This window comes from Hyla sarda, chromosome 2 (genome assembly GCF_029499605.1).
Source record: "Hyla sarda isolate aHylSar1 chromosome 2, aHylSar1.hap1, whole genome shotgun sequence".
Taxonomy (NCBI): domain Eukaryota; kingdom Metazoa; phylum Chordata; class Amphibia; order Anura; family Hylidae; genus Hyla; species Hyla sarda.
Genome location: NC_079190.1, coordinates 496,208,917 through 496,226,562, shown reverse-complemented (window position 1 = coordinate 496,226,562; position 17,646 = coordinate 496,208,917). Strand labels below are relative to the sequence as shown.

At 45.7% G+C, this 17,646-nt stretch overlaps 1 protein-coding gene across 1 annotated transcript in view; it reads right to left on the bottom strand.

Annotated features, from left to right (window-relative positions):
• The window catches only part of UMODL1 (uromodulin like 1), a 91,608-nt gene that overhangs the window by 58,874 nt on the left and 15,088 nt on the right, over positions 1-17,646 (bottom strand). Inside the window, exons 2-4 of the mRNA XM_056559729.1 lie at positions 4,062-4,304; positions 2,511-2,672; positions 2,247-2,368 (exon numbers count right to left, since the gene is read on the bottom strand). Coding sequence (XP_056415704.1) covers positions 2,247-2,368; positions 2,511-2,672; positions 4,062-4,304 — 527 coding nt within the window. The remainder of the gene's footprint in view (positions 1-2,246; positions 2,369-2,510; positions 2,673-4,061; positions 4,305-17,646) is intronic.

Here is a 17,646-nt window from a genome sequence, read left to right as displayed (position 1 = left end):
AGCAGCATTATAGTAGTTATATTCTTGTACATAGTAGCAGTATTATAGTAGTTATATTCTTGTATATAGGAGCAGTATTATAGTAGATATATTCTTTTACATAGGAGCAGTATTATAGTAGTTATATTCTTGTATATAGGAGCAGTATTATAGTAGTTATATTCTTGTATATAGGAGGCAGTATTATAGTAGTTATATTCTTGTATATAGGAGCAGTATTATAGTAGTTATATTCTTGTATATAGGAGCAGTATTATAGTAGTTATATTCTTGTATATAGGAGCAGTATTATAGTAGTTATATTCTTGTATATAGGAGCAGTATTATAGTAGTTATATTCTTGTATATAGGAGCAGTATTATAGTAGTTATATTCTTGTATATAGGAGCAGTATTATAGTAGTTATATTCTTTTATATAGGAGCAGTATTATAGTAGTTATAGTCTTGTATATAGGAACAGTATTATAGTAGTTATATTCTTGTATATAGGAGCAGTATTATAGTAGTAGTATTCTTGTATATAGGAGGCAGTATTATAGTAGTTATATTCTTGTATATAGGAGGCAGTATTATAGTAGTTATATTCTTGTATATAGGGGCAGTATTATAGTAGTTATATTCTTGTATATAGGAGCAGTATTATAGTAGTTATATTCTTGTATATAGGAGCAGTATTATAGTAGTTATATTCTTGTATATAGGAGGCAGTATTGTAGTAGTTATATTCTTGTTTATAGGAGCAGTATTATAGTAGTTATATTCTTGTACATAGTAGCAGTAGTATAGTAAATATATTCTTGTATATAGGAGGCAGTATTATAGTAGTTATATTTTTGTATATAGGAGGCAGTATTATAGTAGTTATATTCTTGTATATAGGAGCAGTATTATAGTAGTTATATTCTTGTATATAGGAGCAGTATTATAGTAGTTATATTCTTGTATATAGGAGCAGTATTATAGTAGTTATATTCTTGTATATAGGAGCAGTATTATAGTAGTTATATTCTTGTATATAGGAGCAGTATTATAGTAGTTATATTCTTGTATATAGGAGCAGTATTATAGTAGTTATATTCTTTTATATAGGAGCAGTATTATAGTAGTTATATTCTTGTATATAGGAGCAGTATTATAGTAGCTATAGTCTTGTATATAGGAGCAGTATTATAGTAGTTATAGTCTTGTATATAGGAACAGTATTATAGTAGTTATATTCTTGTATATAGGAGCAGTATTATAGTAGTTATATTCTTGTATATAGGAGCAGTATTATAGTAGTTATATTCTTGTATATAGGAGCATTATTATAGTAGTTATATTCTTTTATATAGGAGCAGTATTATAGTAGTTATATTCTTGTATATAGGAGCAGTATTATAGTAGTTATATTCTTGTATATAGGAGCAGTATTATAGTAGTTATATTCTTGTATATAGGAGCAGTATTATAGTAGTTATATTCTTGTATATAGGAGCAGTATTATAGTAGTTATATTCTTGTATATAGGAGCAGTATTATAGTAGTTATATTCTTGTATATAGGAGCATTATTATAGTAGTTATATTCTTTTATATAGGAGCAGTATTATAGTAGTTATATTCTTGTATATAGGAGCAGTATTATAGTAGCTATAGTCTTGTATATAGGAGCAGTATTATAGTAGTTATAGTCTTGTATATAGGAACAGTATTATAGTAGTTATATTCTTGTATATAGGAGCAGTATTATAGTAGTTATATTCTTGTATATAGGAGCAGTATTATAGTAGTTATATTCTTGTATATAGGAGCAGTATTATAGTAGTTATATTCTTTTATATAGGAGCAGTATTATAGTAGTTATATTCTTGTATATAGGAGCAGTATTATAGTAGCTATAGTCTTGTATATAGGAGCAGTATTATAGTAGTTATAGTCTTGTATATAGGAACAGTATTATAGTAGTTATATTCTTGTATATAGGAGCAGTATTATTGTAGTTATATTCTTGTATATAGGAGCAGTATTATAGTAGTTATATTCTTGTATATAGGAGCATTATTATAGTAGTTATATTCTTGTATATAGGAGCAGTATTATAGTAGTTATATTCTTGTATATAGGAGGCAGTATTATAGTAGTTATATTCTTGTATATAGGAGGAGTATTACAGTAGTTATATTCTTGTATATAGGAGCAGTATTATAGTAGTTATATTCTTATACATAGGAGAAGTATTATAGTAATTATATTTTGGTACAAACCATTGAGAGTAACAATCTGGTGTGATTGATGAATCCTTCATCCCTCTTGATCAGTTCTTCATACCCCATCTTTATGACAACTGTACCATTGTACCAATATTTTATTGTGTTCCTGTCTAGAGCTAAATAAAAAAAAAATAGAATTTTTTTGTTTTAAAAAACACCAAGGAGTGATTCTTAGAAGGCCCTCAGGCCTGCAACAAGTATACGTGCACCAGTGTATCGGTTTTGCCCAGAAGTTTGCTATAATACAGAATCACTGACCTGGAGGTGCAGGAGAAGCACAGAAAGATCCATTGGAGGATACACAACATTTCTGTAGTCCTGGACAATCATAATCAGATGTACAGTTGGGGCCCCGCTCCTTGTCCTCTATTACAGGACATATTCCTGGTCGTGAGATATAGGCACCAGATTTCCTTAGGGCTTTAAGATAAGGAGGATAATGTTTCACCAAAACAGTATTCTTGCACTATGTTGTAAAGGGTTGTACTATACAAGAAAAAATGGTCTGTGACAAGGAACACTTAAAGGGGTACTCCACCCCTAGACATCTTATCCCCTATCCAAAGAATAGGGGATAGGATGTCTGATCACGGGGGTCCCGCTGCTGGGGACCACCGCGATCTCCCTGCTGCACCCGGCGTTCGTTTAGTGTGTTGGGTGCAGCACCGGAGGCTCATGACATCACAGTCACACCTCGCTCGTGACGTCACTGCCACGCCCCCTCAATGCAAGTCTATGGGAGGGGGCGTGATGCCCCCTCCCAAAGACTTGCATTGAGGGGGCGTGGCCATGACTTCACTAGCGAGGTGTGACCGTGATGTCATGAGCCTCCGCCCCGTATGGCCAGTCATCCGTCACGGAGCGAAGTTCACTCCATGCACCCGATGTCTGGGGTGCTGCAGCTGAGATCACGGCTGGATAGGGGGATAAGATGTCTAGGGGCAGAGCACCCCTTTAACAATCCGTGAACTATATAGGACCCCATCGCTCAGCTGTAATCTGTGCAGAAACCAGGCAGCAAGTGTTTAATTTCCCTGCAGCACCTCCGCAGGGCATATGAAGAATTACAGCTTAACTAATGGAATCCATGGGCTATTCTTGTAATTTGCAATGCTTGCTGCAGGATCTTGAATGAGATACAGTGGTCCCTCAACATACAATGGTAATAGTTGAAACCATCGTATGTTGAGGGATCCGTGCAATGTTAAGTATAGGAAGTTATACTCACCTGTCCCCACCGCTCCAGACCGTGACTGCTGCCCTGGATGTCACCCTCCATCGCTGTTGCCGCGTACCCAGGGTGTCCCCGCCGCTCCGGACCGTCTCTGCTTCCCTGGGATCCTCGCTCTTCATCGCCGTCATCATGTCGTTACACACGCCGCTCCTATTGGATGACGGGACGGCGTGCGCGGCGACATGTTGACGACGAAGGAGAGCGGCAGCCATGCAGCGGAGCCCAAAGAGGATGGTCCGGAGCGCCGTGTACAGGTGATCATCACCGGATAAACACGGGGCACCTTAAACGGCCATCCGGTGGCAGCTGAAGCAGTCTGCGCTGCCGGATAGACGTTTATGCGATGGTCCGACATACAACAGCATCATATGTTGATGCTGCCTTCAACATGAGAGACCATCGTATGTTGAAATGATCGTATGTCGGGGCCATCGTAGGTCAGGGGGGTCACTGTACTTCTGCTCAGTCATTCCATTGAAAAACAGAACAACCAGCGTCTTCCCAGAGCTGAAATGGCGCTGACCTCAGGATTGTATTCAGGTGCCCAGATGGGTAAAACAAAACATATTACTTACACAATGCGCAGTAATGTCCCACAGGCTCGTACCCCTCGCAGCAGCCGACCACCACAGAGGTCTCCGGCACATGCACCGTCCGATATTGGGTATGGTAAGAGGTCTTACGGCACAACTTCCATGGGATCCAGGACAAGCACCACGTCTGCTCTTCTCTGGGCTGTTGATATGCCACCACTTTGGAGACGTTCAGTATGACCGTGTGGTTACAGACATGGTAACTCCAAGGAGAAATCATGTGACCTAAAGGGAAAGAAATGAAGGACAAGTGTAAGGTATGTTACAGTGCGCAATAGTTATCCATTGTATTTAAAGGGGTACTCCGGTGGAAAACTTTTTCTTTTTAAATCAACTAATGCCAGAAAGTTAAACAGATTTGTAAATTACTTCTATTAAAAAATCTTAATCCTTCCAGTACTTATTAGCTGCTAAATACTACAGAGGAAATTATTTTCTTTTTGGAACACAGAGCTCTCTGCTGACATCATGACCACAGTGCTCTCTGCTGACATCTCTGTCCATTTTAGGAACTGTCCAGAGCAGCACATGTTTGCTATGGGGATTTTCTCCTACTCTGGACAGTTCTTAAAATGGACAGAGATGTCAGCAGAGAGCACTGTGGTCATGATGTAAGCAGAGAACACTGGGCTCATGATGTCAGCAGAGAGCAAAAAAGAAAATAATTTTCTCTGTAGTATTCAGCAGCTAATAAGTATTGGAAGGATTAAGATTTTTTTAATAGAAGTCATTTACAAATCAGTTTAACTTTTTGGCACCAGTTGATTTAAAAAAAAGTTTTCCACCGGAGTACCCCTTTAAACAGATTTGTAAATAACTTCTATTAAAAAATCTTTACCCTTCCAGTACTTATTAGCAGCTGTATGCCACAGAGGAAATTTTGTTCTTTTTGAATTTCTTTTTTTGTCTTGTCCGCAGTGCTCTCTACTGACACCTGATGCCTGTATCAGGAACTTTCCAGAGCAGGAAAAAATCCTCATAGCTAACCTATGCAGCTCTGGACAGTTCCTGACACGGACAGAGGTGTCAGCAGAGAGCAGTGCGGACAAGACAAAAAAGAAATTCAAAAAGAAAAGAATTTCCTCTGTATTATACAACAGCTAATAAGTACTGAAAGGATTAAGATTTTGAAATAGAAGCAATTTACAAATCTGTTTAACTTTCTGGCACCAGTTCATTTAAAATAAAATAAAAATTCACCGGAGTACCCCTTTAATAAGAATAATTGATAAAGTGGTATGATATACAAAGTTCATCAATTTGAGAAGGGTTGGATCTGATAAATGTAGCAAAGAATTAATAATTTGAATTGGCAAATTGGAAGAAAAAGACATTATCTAAGTTTCAGAAGTTGAACTTGATGGTTGGATTTCTTTATTTAACCTACTAACTATGTAAGTTATAGGATAAATGGTTATTACGAGTAAAAGAGGAAAGAAAAAAGTAGATAATCCTAACCTTTTATTTTATTCAAATTCTCTGTCCATCACTATGCGGTAGGGATGGTTGGATATAAAATTGCTTATTATTTAGTGTGTTGTTTATTTGTGATATAATGGGTATTCTGGATATTTTAAATAAATAAATAAATAAAAATCTGTTGGTCTATTCCCATGATAGATAGACAAGGATCTGACACTTGGGGGGAAAAATAAAGAATAATTGATAAAATTATAGGATACAGAAACAAAGTTAAAGGGGTACTCCGCTGCTCAACATTTGGAACAAACTGTTACGAACGCAAAAGGCGGCACCGGGAGCTTGTGATGCTATAGCCCCGCCCCCTCAATGCAAGTCTAAGGGAGGGGGCGTGGCAGCCGTCACGCCCCGTCCCATAGACTTGCATTGAGGGGGTGGGACGTCAAGAGGGGGTGGGGCTATGACATCACAAGGGGGCGGCGCCAGCTCCAGCGTTTGGAACAGCGGAGTACCCCTTTAAGTCCAGTCTCACAAATGTCAGGGTTATCCCCAGATTATTACAGCACCTATTCCGAGGATAGGCAAAAAGTAACTGATCGGTGAAGATACAACTGCAACCTGCACAGGCAAATTTGAGATAATGTCGTATACAGAATAAGGTATTAGACTTGACATAGAAGTGTAAGGTTTACATTTGTGTATTACTGTAACAGACGTATAATGCCTCTGTCATGTGATCCTCCAAGCCTATGATTGTAAGAGAAGTCCCTAGTCCAGCCTTTCTCTCCCAGAAGAAGGGGTCGACTCAAAACCAAGTAGTTTCTAGACATACATATACCCGTTCTAGAAATACAGTCATGGCCGTAAATGTTGGCACCCCTGACATTTTTCTAGAAAATTAAGTATTTCTCACAGGAAAGGATTGCAGTAACACATGTTTCGCTATACACATGTTTATTCCCTTTGTGTGTATTGGAACTAAACCAAAAAAGGAGGAAAAAAATCTAATTGGACATAATGTCCCCAAACTCCAAAAATGGTCTGGACAAAATTATTGGCACCCTTATCTTAATATTTGATTGCACAATATTGGAAAAATAACTGAAATCAGTCGCTTCCTATAACCATCAATAAGCTTCTTACACCTCTCAGCCGGAATGTTGGACCACTCTTCCTTTATAAACTGCTCCAGGTCTCTTATTGGACGGCGCCTTTTCCCAACAGCAATTGTAAGATCTCTCCACAGATGTTCAATGGGATTTAGATCTGGACTCATTGCTGCCACTTCAGAACTCTCCAGCGCTTTGTTGTCATCCATTTCTAGGGGCTTTTTGATGTATGTTTGGGGTCATTGTCCTGCTGGAAGACCTAAGATCTCAGATGCAAACCCAGCTTTCTGACACTGGGCTGTACAGTGCGACCCAAAATCCATTGGTAATCCTCAGATTTCATGATATCTTGTACACATTCAAGGCCCCCAGTGCCAGAGGCAGCAAAACAACCCAAAACATCATTGACCTCCACCATATATCACTGTAGGTACTGTGCTCTTTTCTTTGTAGGCCTCATTCCATTTTTGGTAAACAGTAGAATGATTTGCTTTACCAAAAAGCTCTATCTTGGTCTCATCTGTCCACAAGACGTTTTCCCAGAAGGATTTTGGCTTACTCAAGTTAATTTTGGCAAAATGTAGACTTGCTTTTTATGTCTCTGTGTCAGCAGTGGGGTCCTCCTGGGTCTCCTCCGAAGCGTTTCATTTCATTTAAAGGGTACCTCTCATCAAAAAAACTTTTTATATATTATAGATTAATGTATGCAGAATAACTTTACAATTGCATGTTATTAAAAAAAATATGCTTCTTTCTATTTAATTTTCCACTTTGAAGAAATGACCACTAGGGGTCTCCCTACCAGTCCTGGCAGCAAGCATTTCAGACTCATGCTGGAGTCCTAAACACTACGAGCTGCCAGTCTGCTTTGTTCACAAAGGAGAACACTCAGAGCTGCCAGCCTGCTTTGTTCACAGCCTGTTTGGCTGTGAACAAAGCAGGCTGGCAGCTCTGAGTGTTTAGGACTCCAGCATGAGTCAGAAATGCTTGCTGACAGGACTGATCGGGAAAAATACAATAGAAAGAAGCATATTTTTCATTAACATGCTATTGGAAAGTTATTCAACATTCATTAATCTAAAATATATCAAAAGTTTATTTGATGAGGGGTACCCTTTAAGTGTTGATGGATAGTTCACGCTGACACTGATGCTCCCTGAGCCTGCAGGACAGCTTGTATATCTTTGGAACTTGTTTGGGGCTGCTTATCCACCATCTGGACTATCCTGCGTTGGCACCTTTCATACATTTTTCTCTTCCGTCCACACCCAGGGAGATTAGCTACAGTGCCATGGGTTGCAAACTTCTTGATAATGTTGCGCACTGTGGACAAAGGCAAATCTACATCTCTGGAGATGGACTTGTAACCTTGAGATTGTTGATATTTTTCCACAATTTTTGTTCTCAAGTCCTCAGACAGTTCTCTTCTCCTCTTTCTGTTGTCCATGCTTAGTGTGGCACACACAGACACACAATGCAAAGACTAAGTGAACTTCTCTCCTTTTTATCTGCTTTCAGGTATGATTTTTATTTGCCCCAGGTGAGTTTAAAGGAGACTCACATGCTTGAAACAATCCTATTTATGTACAATTGTGAAAGGGTGCCAATAATTTTGTCCAGCCCATTTTTGGAGTTTGGTGACATCATGTCCAATTTGCTTTTTTTCCTCTTTTTTTGGTTTAGTTCCAATACACACAAAGGGAATAAACATGTGTATAGCAAAACATGTGTTACTGCAATCCTTTCCTGTGAGAAATACTTCATTTTCTAGAAATATTTTAGGGGTGTCAACATTTACGGCCATGACTGTATGTACACCTAGGCCACATGTGGCTTCCCTAGGCAAATTCCTGTCTACAATTAAGTTACTGTTCCTGTTCGCACTGTGAGGATAAAGTGTTTAACCCCTTAAGGACTCAGCCCTTTTTCACCTTAAAGGGGTACTCCACTGCAAAACATTTTTTTTTAAATCAACTGAGGACAGAAAGTTAAAAAGATTTGTAAATGACTTCTATTAAAAAATCTTAATCCTTCTAGTACTTCTGAGCTGCTGTATGTTCCACAGGAAGTTCATTACTTTTTGAATTTCTTTTCTATCTGACCACAGTGCTCTCTGCTGACACCTCTGTCCCTATCAGGAACTGCTCAGAGCAGGATAGGTTTGCTATGGGTATTTGCTCCTACTCTGGACAGTTCCTAAAATGGACAGAGGTGTCAGCAGAGAGCACAGAGTTCATTTATAAAAAAAAATGTTTTCCAGCTTTTAAGGACTCAAAACAATCTTCATTTTTGCACTTTAGTTTTTTCCTCATCTTCTAAAAATCATAACGTGTTAAATTTTGCACCTACAGAGCCATATCAGGGCTTGTTTTTTGCATCACCAATTGTACTTTGTAATGACATCATTCATTTTATAACATAATCTGCGGCAAAACAAAAAAAAATGATTTGTGGGGTGAAATGAAAAAAAAAACGCAATTTTGCTAATTTATAGGGCTTCCATTTCTACGCAGTGCACTTTTTGGTAAAAATGACACCTTATCGTTATTCTGTAGGTCCATACAGTTGCAGGGATACCCAATTTATATAGGTTTTATTTATTTTACTACTTTAAAAAATTATAACTACATGCACCAAAATTAATATGTTTAAAATTGTCATCTTCTGACCCCTATGACTTTTTAATTTTTCCATGTACAGGGCTATATGAGGGCTCATTTTTTGCGCCGTGGTCTGTAGTTTTTATCGGTAACATTTTGGTTTTGATGGGACTTTTTGATAGCTTTTTATTAATATTTTTATGGTATATGAAGTGACCAAAAATTCACAATTTTTTTTTACGTGTACGCCATCGACCGTGTGGTTTAGCTACCCTTATATTTTAATAGTTGGGACATTTAAACACACGGCAGTACCACATATGATTTTTTTTTTTAATTACATTATTTTATTTAAAAAAAATAGGAAAAGGGGTGTGATTCAAACTTTTATTGGGGGGGGGGGGGGGCTTATTCACATTTATTCTCCTATTTCCCCCCCCCCCCACAATTTTTACCTATACCATGCAATCTTTTGATTGCATACACTGATCAATGCTAAGCCATAGCATAGCATTGATCAGTGTTACCGGCGCCCTGCTGCTCTAGGCATGGCATGGAGCAGTAGATCGCCGAATGGAAGACGAGGAGGCAGGTGAGGACCCTCTCGTCGTCCAGTAAGCTGATTGGGACGTCGCGATTCTGTCACAATAGTCCCGAACAGCTCCGCTGTGCTGCCGGGATAGTTTTACTTTCAGTTTAGACGCCGCAATCAACTTTGATCGCAGCGTCTAAAGGGTTAATGCCGGGCATCGGCCCGATCGGCGGTGCCCAGCATTAGCCATGGGTCCTGGCTGCCCGTAGCAACCGGGACCCACGGGGTTTAACCCGCTCTCCGCTCGTGAGAACGGTTTAAACCCCGTTAGCGGGACTCAGGACGTACAGGTACACCCTGCGTCCTTAAGTGGTGAAAGCGTACCTGTCAGATCCCCCAAAAAACTGTTATATGTTACTTAGTACCTCATCCTGATCATGTACATGTAATTTTTATGTAAATATCACCCATATTGCACTATAAATTAGCATATTACACCTGCTCAATGTCTTTTCCATTTTGTCAAAGGGAGTGGTTTGTCCTTCTCTTGCCTGCACTGTGATGACTCCTCCCCCTCCCTCACTCTGCTGACTCACTGCTCTTGGAGTAGCCTGGCAGCCCTGCTCTGTAACCCTTTCCTTTCTGGATTTATGCTGTACACACACACACACGCACACACACATATACACACACACAATGATTATTGGAGATTGTCTGTACTCTACCACCAAAGACAATATGGTGAGTGTATAACTTACATCTTCCTTTATCATTCATGTGTATTATCCTTTGCCTGTCCTGTAATGCTGGGACTTGTAGTTTTGGAGGTACAGTGTTTAGATAACTTTTTTGTGCAGCAGTGTTGTCTTCAGCTGTTGTTACGCCTAGCGCTCCGGGTCCCCGCTCCTCCCCGGAGCGCTTACGGCGTCTCTCTCTCCGCAGCGCCCCGGACGGTCCCGCTGACCGGGAGCGCTGCACTGTTATGGCCGTCGGGGATGCGATTCGCACAGCGGGACGCGCCCGCTCGCGAATCGCATCCCAGGTCACTTACCCGTTCCCATCCCCTGCTGTCATGTGCTGGCGCGCGCGGCTCCGCTCTCTAGGGCGCGCGCGCGCCAGCTCCCTGAGACTTAAAGGGCCAGTGCACCAATGATTGGTGCCTGGCCCAATTAGCTTAATTGGCTTCCACCTGCTCCCAGACTATATCTGATCTCTGCCCCTGCACTCCCCTGCCGGATCTTGTTGCCTTAGAGCCTAGTGAAAGCGTTACTGTGTTTGTCCATACTGTGTACTTGACCTCCTGCTATTACCTTATTGACTACGATCCTTGCTGCCTGCCCCGACCTTCTGCTACGTCCGACCTTGCTTCTGTCTACTCCCTTGTACCGTGCCTATCTTCAGCAGTCAGAGAGGTTGAGCCGTTGCTAGTGGATACGACCTGGTCACTACCGCCGCTGCAAGACCATCCCGCTTTGCGGCGGGCTCTGGTGAATACCAGTAGTGACTTAGAACCGGTCCACTAGCACGGTCCACGCCAATCCCTCTCTGGCACAGAGGATCCACCTCCTGCCAGCCGGCATCGTGACAGTAGATCCGGCCATGGATCCCGCTGAGGTTCCCCTGCCTTATATCTCTGATCTCACCACGGTGGTCGCCCAGCAATCCCGACAGATCGCCCATCTAACCCACCAGCTGTCGGAAGTGTCCACCATGGTGCAGCAACTTCAGTCGCAACTTCTGCCTCTGCTACAGCAGCAACCATCTCCTCCGCCAGCTCCTGCACCCCTTCCGCAGCGAGTGGCCACTCCTAGCCTCCGCTTGTCCTTGCCGGACAAATTTGATGGGGACTCTAAGTTTTGCCGTGGCTTTCTTTCGCAATGTTCCCTGCACTTGGAGATGATGTCGGACCAGTTTCCTACTGAAAGGTCTAAGGTGGCTTTCGTAGTCAGCCTTCTGTCTGGAAAAGCTCTGTCATGGGCCACACCACTCTGGGACCGCAATGACCCCGTCACTGCCTCTGTACACTCCTTCTTCTCGGAAATTCGAAGTGTCTTTGAGGAACCTGCCCGAGCCTCTTCTGCTGAGACTGCCCTGCTGAACCTGGTCCAGGGTAATTCTTCCGTTGGCGAGTACGCCATACAATTCCGTACTCTTGCTTCTGAACTATCCTGGAATAATGAGGCCCTCTGCGCGACCTTTAAAAAAGGCCTATCCAGCAACATTAAAGATGTTCTGGCCGCACGAGAAACTCCTGCTAACCTGCATGAACTCATTCATCTAGCCACTCGCATTGACATGCGTTTTTCTGAGAGGCATCAAGAGCTTCGCCAGGAAAAAGACTTAGATCTCTGGACACCTCTCCCACAGTCTCCATTGCAATCTGCGCCTAGGCCTCCCGCCGAGGAGGCCATGCAAGTGGATCGGTCTCGCCTGACTCAGGAAGAGAGGAATCGCCGTAGGGAAGAGAATCTTTGTCTGTACTGTGCCAGTACCGAACATTTTTTGGTGGATTGCCCTATCCGTCCTCCACGTCTGGGAAACGCACGCTCGCACCCAGCTCTCGTGGGTGTGGCGTCTCTTGATGCTAAGTCGGCTTCTCCACGTCTCACGGTGCCTGTACGGATTTCTCCTTCAGCCAACTCTTCCCTCTCAGCCGTGGCCTGCCTGGACTCTGGTGCCTCTGGGAATTTTATTCGGGAGTCCTTGGTGAATAAATTCCGCATCCCGGTGACCCGTCTCGTCAAGCCACTCTACATTTCCGCGGTCAACGGAGTCAGGTTGGATTGCACCGTGCGTTACCGCACGGAGCCCCTCCTAATGTGCATCGGACCTCATCACGAAAAAATTGAGTTTTTGGTCCTCTCCAATTGCACTTCCGAAATTCTCCTTGGACTACCCTGGCTTCAACACCATTCCCCAACCCTGGATTGGTCCACAGGGGAGATCAAGAGCTGGGGTTCCTCTTGTTTCAAGGACTGCCTTAAACCGGTTCCCAGTACTCCCTGCCGTGACCCTGTGTGTTCCCCTGTATCCGGTCTCCCTAAAGTCTTTATGGACTCTGCCTGCCATAAGAAGTGCCTCTCCCCCCCTCCCAGTCCAGTCAGGCAAGCCTCGGTGCCTCCTCATGGCCCCCGTCCTGGTGTCACACTGCCCCGTGCCAGGCCTCGCCCTCTGCCCTCCCTCCCCATTCCCACTCCTGCTGTACTGCCTGCCGTTGAGGAATCCCTCCATTCTTTCCCGGTGTCCTCATCCCAGGGGAGGCAGTTACCGGACAAAGAGAAGGGGAGACCTAAGGGGGGGGGTACTGTTACGCCTAGCGCTCCGGGTCCCCGCTCCTCCCCGGAGCGCTTACGGCGTCTCTCTCTCCGCAGCGCCCCGGACGGTCCCGCTGACCGGGAGCGCTGCACTGTCATGGCCGTCGGGGATGCGATTCGCACAGCGGGACGCGCCCGCTCGCGAATCGCATCCCAGGTCACTTACCCGTTCCCATCCCCTGCTGTCATGTGCTGGCGCGCGCGGCTCCGCTCTCTAGGGCGCGCGCGCGCCAGCTCCCTGAGACTTAAAGGGCCAGTGCACCAATGATTGGTGCCTGGCCCAATTAGCTTAATTGGCTTCCACCTGCTCCCAGACTATATCTGATCTCTGCCCCTGCACTCCCCTGCCGGATCTTGTTGCCTTGGAGCCTAGTGAAAGCGTTACTGTGTTTGTCCATACTGTGTACTTGACCTCCTGCTATTACCTTATTGACTACGATCCTTGCTGCCTGCCCCGACCTTCTGCTACGTCCGACCTTGCTTCTGTCTACTCCCTTGTACCGCGCCTATCTTCAGCAGTCAGAGAGGTTGAGCCGTTGCTGGTGGATACGACCTGGTCACTACCGCCGCTGCAAGACCATCCCGCTTTGCGGCGGGCTCTGGTGAATACCAGTAGTGACTTAGAACCGGTCCACTAGCACGGTCCACGCCAATCCCTCTCTGGCACAGAGGATCCACCTCCTGCCAGCCGGCATCGTGACAGCTGTGTGCTTAGCTATAACTCCCAGCATCCTCCAAACATCCTCTGACTGTCCAGGAATGCTTGGAGTTGTGTCACGATTCGGCTTGCGGGTTGTGGATCCGCTGTGTCAGCGAGGGATTGGCGTGGACCGTGCTAGTGGACCGGTTCTAAGAGGCTACTGGTTTTCACCAGAGCCCGCCGCAAAGCGGGATGGTCTTGCTGCGGCAGTAGCAACCAGGTCGTATCCACTAGCAACGGCTCAACCTCGCTGACTGCTGAGAAGGCGTGGGACAGAAGGACTAGGCAGAGGCAAGGTCAGACGTAGCAGAAGGTCGGGGGCAGGCGGCAAGGTTCGTAGTCAGGATGGATAGCAGAAGTTCAGGTACACAGGCTTTGGACACACTAAACGCTTTCACTGGCACAAGGCAACAAGATCCGGCAAGGGAGTGCAAGGGAGGAGATCAGATATAGCCAGGGAGCAGGTGGGAGCCAATTAAGCTAATTGGGCCAGGCACCAATCATTGGTGCACTGGCCCTTTAAGTCTCAGAGAGCTGGCGCGCGCGCGCCCTAGAGAGCGGAGCCGCGCGCGCCAGCACATGACAGCAGGGGACCGGGACGGGTAAGAGACCTGGGATGCGACTCGCGAGCGGGCGCGTCCCGCTGTGCGAATCGCATCCCGACGGCCATGACAGTGCAGCGCTCCCGGTCAGCAGGACTGACCGGGGCGCTGCAGGGAGAGAGACGCCGTGAGCGCTCCGGGGAGGAGCGGGGACCCGGAGCGCTAGGCGTAACAGTACCCCCCCCCTTAGGTCTCCCCTTTTTTTTGTCCGGAAACTGCCTCCCCTGGGATGAGGACACCGGGAAAGAATGAAGGGTTTCCTCAACGGCAGGCAGTACAGCAGGAGTTGGGATGGGGAGGGAGGGCAGAGGGTGACGATAGGCACGGGGCAGGGTGACACAAGGACGGGAGCCATGAGGAGGCACAGAGGCTAGCCTGACGGGACTGGGAGGGGGGGAGAGGCACTTCCTAAGGCAGGCAGAGTCCCAGTTCTTGATCTCCCCGGTGGTCCAATCAAGGGTGGGGGAATGAAGCCGGAGCCACGGCAGACCGAGGAGGACCTCAGAGGTACAGTTGGGGAGAACGAAGAGCTCAATCCTTTCGTGGTGGGGTCCAATACACATCAGGAGGGGTTCTGTGCGGTAACGCACGGTACAATCCAGTCTGACTCCATTGACCGCGGAAATGTAGAGCGGCTTGACGAGACGGGTCACCGGGATGCGGAATTTATTAACAAACGACTCCAAAATAAAATTTCCAGAGGCACCAGAGTCCAAGCAGGCCACGGCTGAGAGGGAGGAGTTGGCTGAAGGAGAAATCCGCACGGGCACCGTGAGACGTGGAGAAGCAGACTTGGAACCAAGAGACGCCACACCCACGTGAGCTGGGTGCGTGCGTGCGTTTCCCAGACGTGGAGGACGGATAGGGCAATCCACCAAGAAATGCTCGGTACTGGCACAGTAAAGACAGAGATTTTCTTCCCTACGGCGATTCCTCTCTTCCTGGGTCAGGCGAGACCGATCCACTTGCATGGCCTCCTCGGCGGGAGGCCCAGGCGTAGACTGCAAAGGATGCTGTGGGAGAGGTGCCCAGAGATCTAAGTCTTTTTCCTGGCGGAGCTCTTGGTGTCGCTCAGAAAAACGCATGTCAATGCGGGTAGCCAAATGGATGAGTTCTTGGAGGTTGGCAGGAATCTCTCGTGCGGCCAGCACATCCTTGATGCGACTGGATAGGCCTTTTTTAAAGGTCGCGCAGAAAGCCTCGTTATTCCATGATAACTCGGAAGCAAGAGTACGAAATTGGATGGCGTACTCGCCCACTGAAGAATTACCCTGGACCAGGTTCAACAGGGCAGTCTCGGCAGAAGAAGCTCGGGCTGGCTCCTCGAAGACACTCCGGACTTCAGCGAAGAAGGCCTGGACTGTGGCTGTAGCAGGATCATTGCGGTCCCAGAGCGGTGTGGCCCAAGACAAGGCCTTTCCTGAAAGAAGGCTTACTACAAACGCCACCTTAGACCGTTCTGTAGGAAACAAGTCCGACAACATCTCCATATGCAGGGAACACTGAGACAAAAATCCACGGCAGAGTTTAGAGTCCCCATCAAATTTGTCCGGCAGGGACAAGCGGAGGCTAGGAGCGGCCACTCGCTGCGGAGGAGGTGCAGGAGCAGGCGGAGGAGATGGTTGCTGCTGTAGCAGAGGCAGAAGTTGCTGTAACGTGGCGGTCAACTGCGACAGCTGCTGTCCTTGTTGGGCAATTTGCTGCGATTGCTGAGCGACCACCGTGGTAAGGTCAGCGAGACTTGGAAGCGGAACCTCAGCGGGATCCATGGCCGGATCTACTGTCACGATTCGGCTTGCGGGTTGTGGATCCGCTGTGTCAGCGAGGGATTGGCGTGGACCGTGCTAGTGGACCGGTTCTAAGAGGCTACTGGTTTTCACCAGAGCCCGCCGCAAAGCGGGATGGTCTTGCTGCGGCAGTAGCAACCAGGTCGTATCCACTAGCAACGGCTCAACCTCGCTGACTGCTGAGAAGGCGTGGGACAGAAGGACTAGGCAGAGGCAAGGTCAGACGTAGCAGAAGGTCGGGGGCAGGCGGCAAGGTTCGTAGTCAGGATGGATAGCAGAAGTTCAGGTACACAGGCTTTGGACACACTAAACGCTTTCACTGGCACAAGGCAACAAGATCCGGCAAGGGAGTGCAAGGGAGGAGATCAGATATAGCCAGGGAGCAGGTGGGAGCCAATTAAGCTAATTGGGCCAGGCACCAATCATTGGTGCACTGGCCCTTTAAGTCTCAGAGAGCTGGCGCGCGCGCGCCCTAGAGAGCGGAGCCGCGCGCGCCAGCACATGACAGCAGGGGACCGGGACGGGTAAGAGACCTGGGATGCGACTCGCGAGCGGGCGCGTCCCGCTGTGCGAATCGCATCCCGACGGCCATGACAGTGCAGCGCTCCCGGTCAGCAGGACTGACCGGGGCGCTGCAGGGAGAGAGACGCCGTGAGCGCTCCGGGGAGGAGCGGGGACCCGGAGCGCTAGGCGTAACAAGTTGTAGTTTTGGAACAGCTGGAGGCACGTGTTTGGTACCCCTAGTGGTGGGATTTTCAAAGGCAGTTTTCTTTCATAAAATGTGAACATTTTATAAAGAAGTATATTTAAAAAAAACTATTGTTTTGCCAGGATGTACAACATATAAAACATTTTTGTCTCTGACAGTGCCCATTTAAATGCTTCATCTCCAAGAAGAAGTTCTTCGTTCCTTCAGAAAGAATAACAAGGCTAAACAAAGGTCTCTCTGCAATACACTAATCTCTTCAGTGGCCTACGGTTGATGTTAGAGCTTACTGGCAGTCACACCATCAAATGTTTTCCTGCATACGTCCCTACGGGTATTGTGTCGCACACCGGTCGAGTAAGTCTGCATATTGCACCACAGTGACATTGGACTGGGAACATTAACATCTGTCTACATTCGTATCTGCATTAGGCTGGGTTCACACTACGTTTTTCAACTACGGTTCCCGCATACGTTTTCTATCAAAAACCGTATGGGGAAAAAAACGGATGGAACAGTATGGATAAAAATAAACCGTATGCGTTTTTAAACAGTATACTGTTTTTAAAAGTGCATACAGTTCCGTCAGTTTTTATAGAAAAAAAAAAACATACGTTTTTGAAAATTTTGTCCATTTTTAATGGGAGGGGTCTTGGGTGGGGACTTTAGGATTCAAATGCGCATGTGCAAAGTAAAAACGTATAAGTTTTTCCCATATGGAACCGTATACATGTGCGTTTCCCTTTGATGTCCATGTTAAAAAAAAAAAGTATGCGGTTGCAGTACGGTTTTTAAACC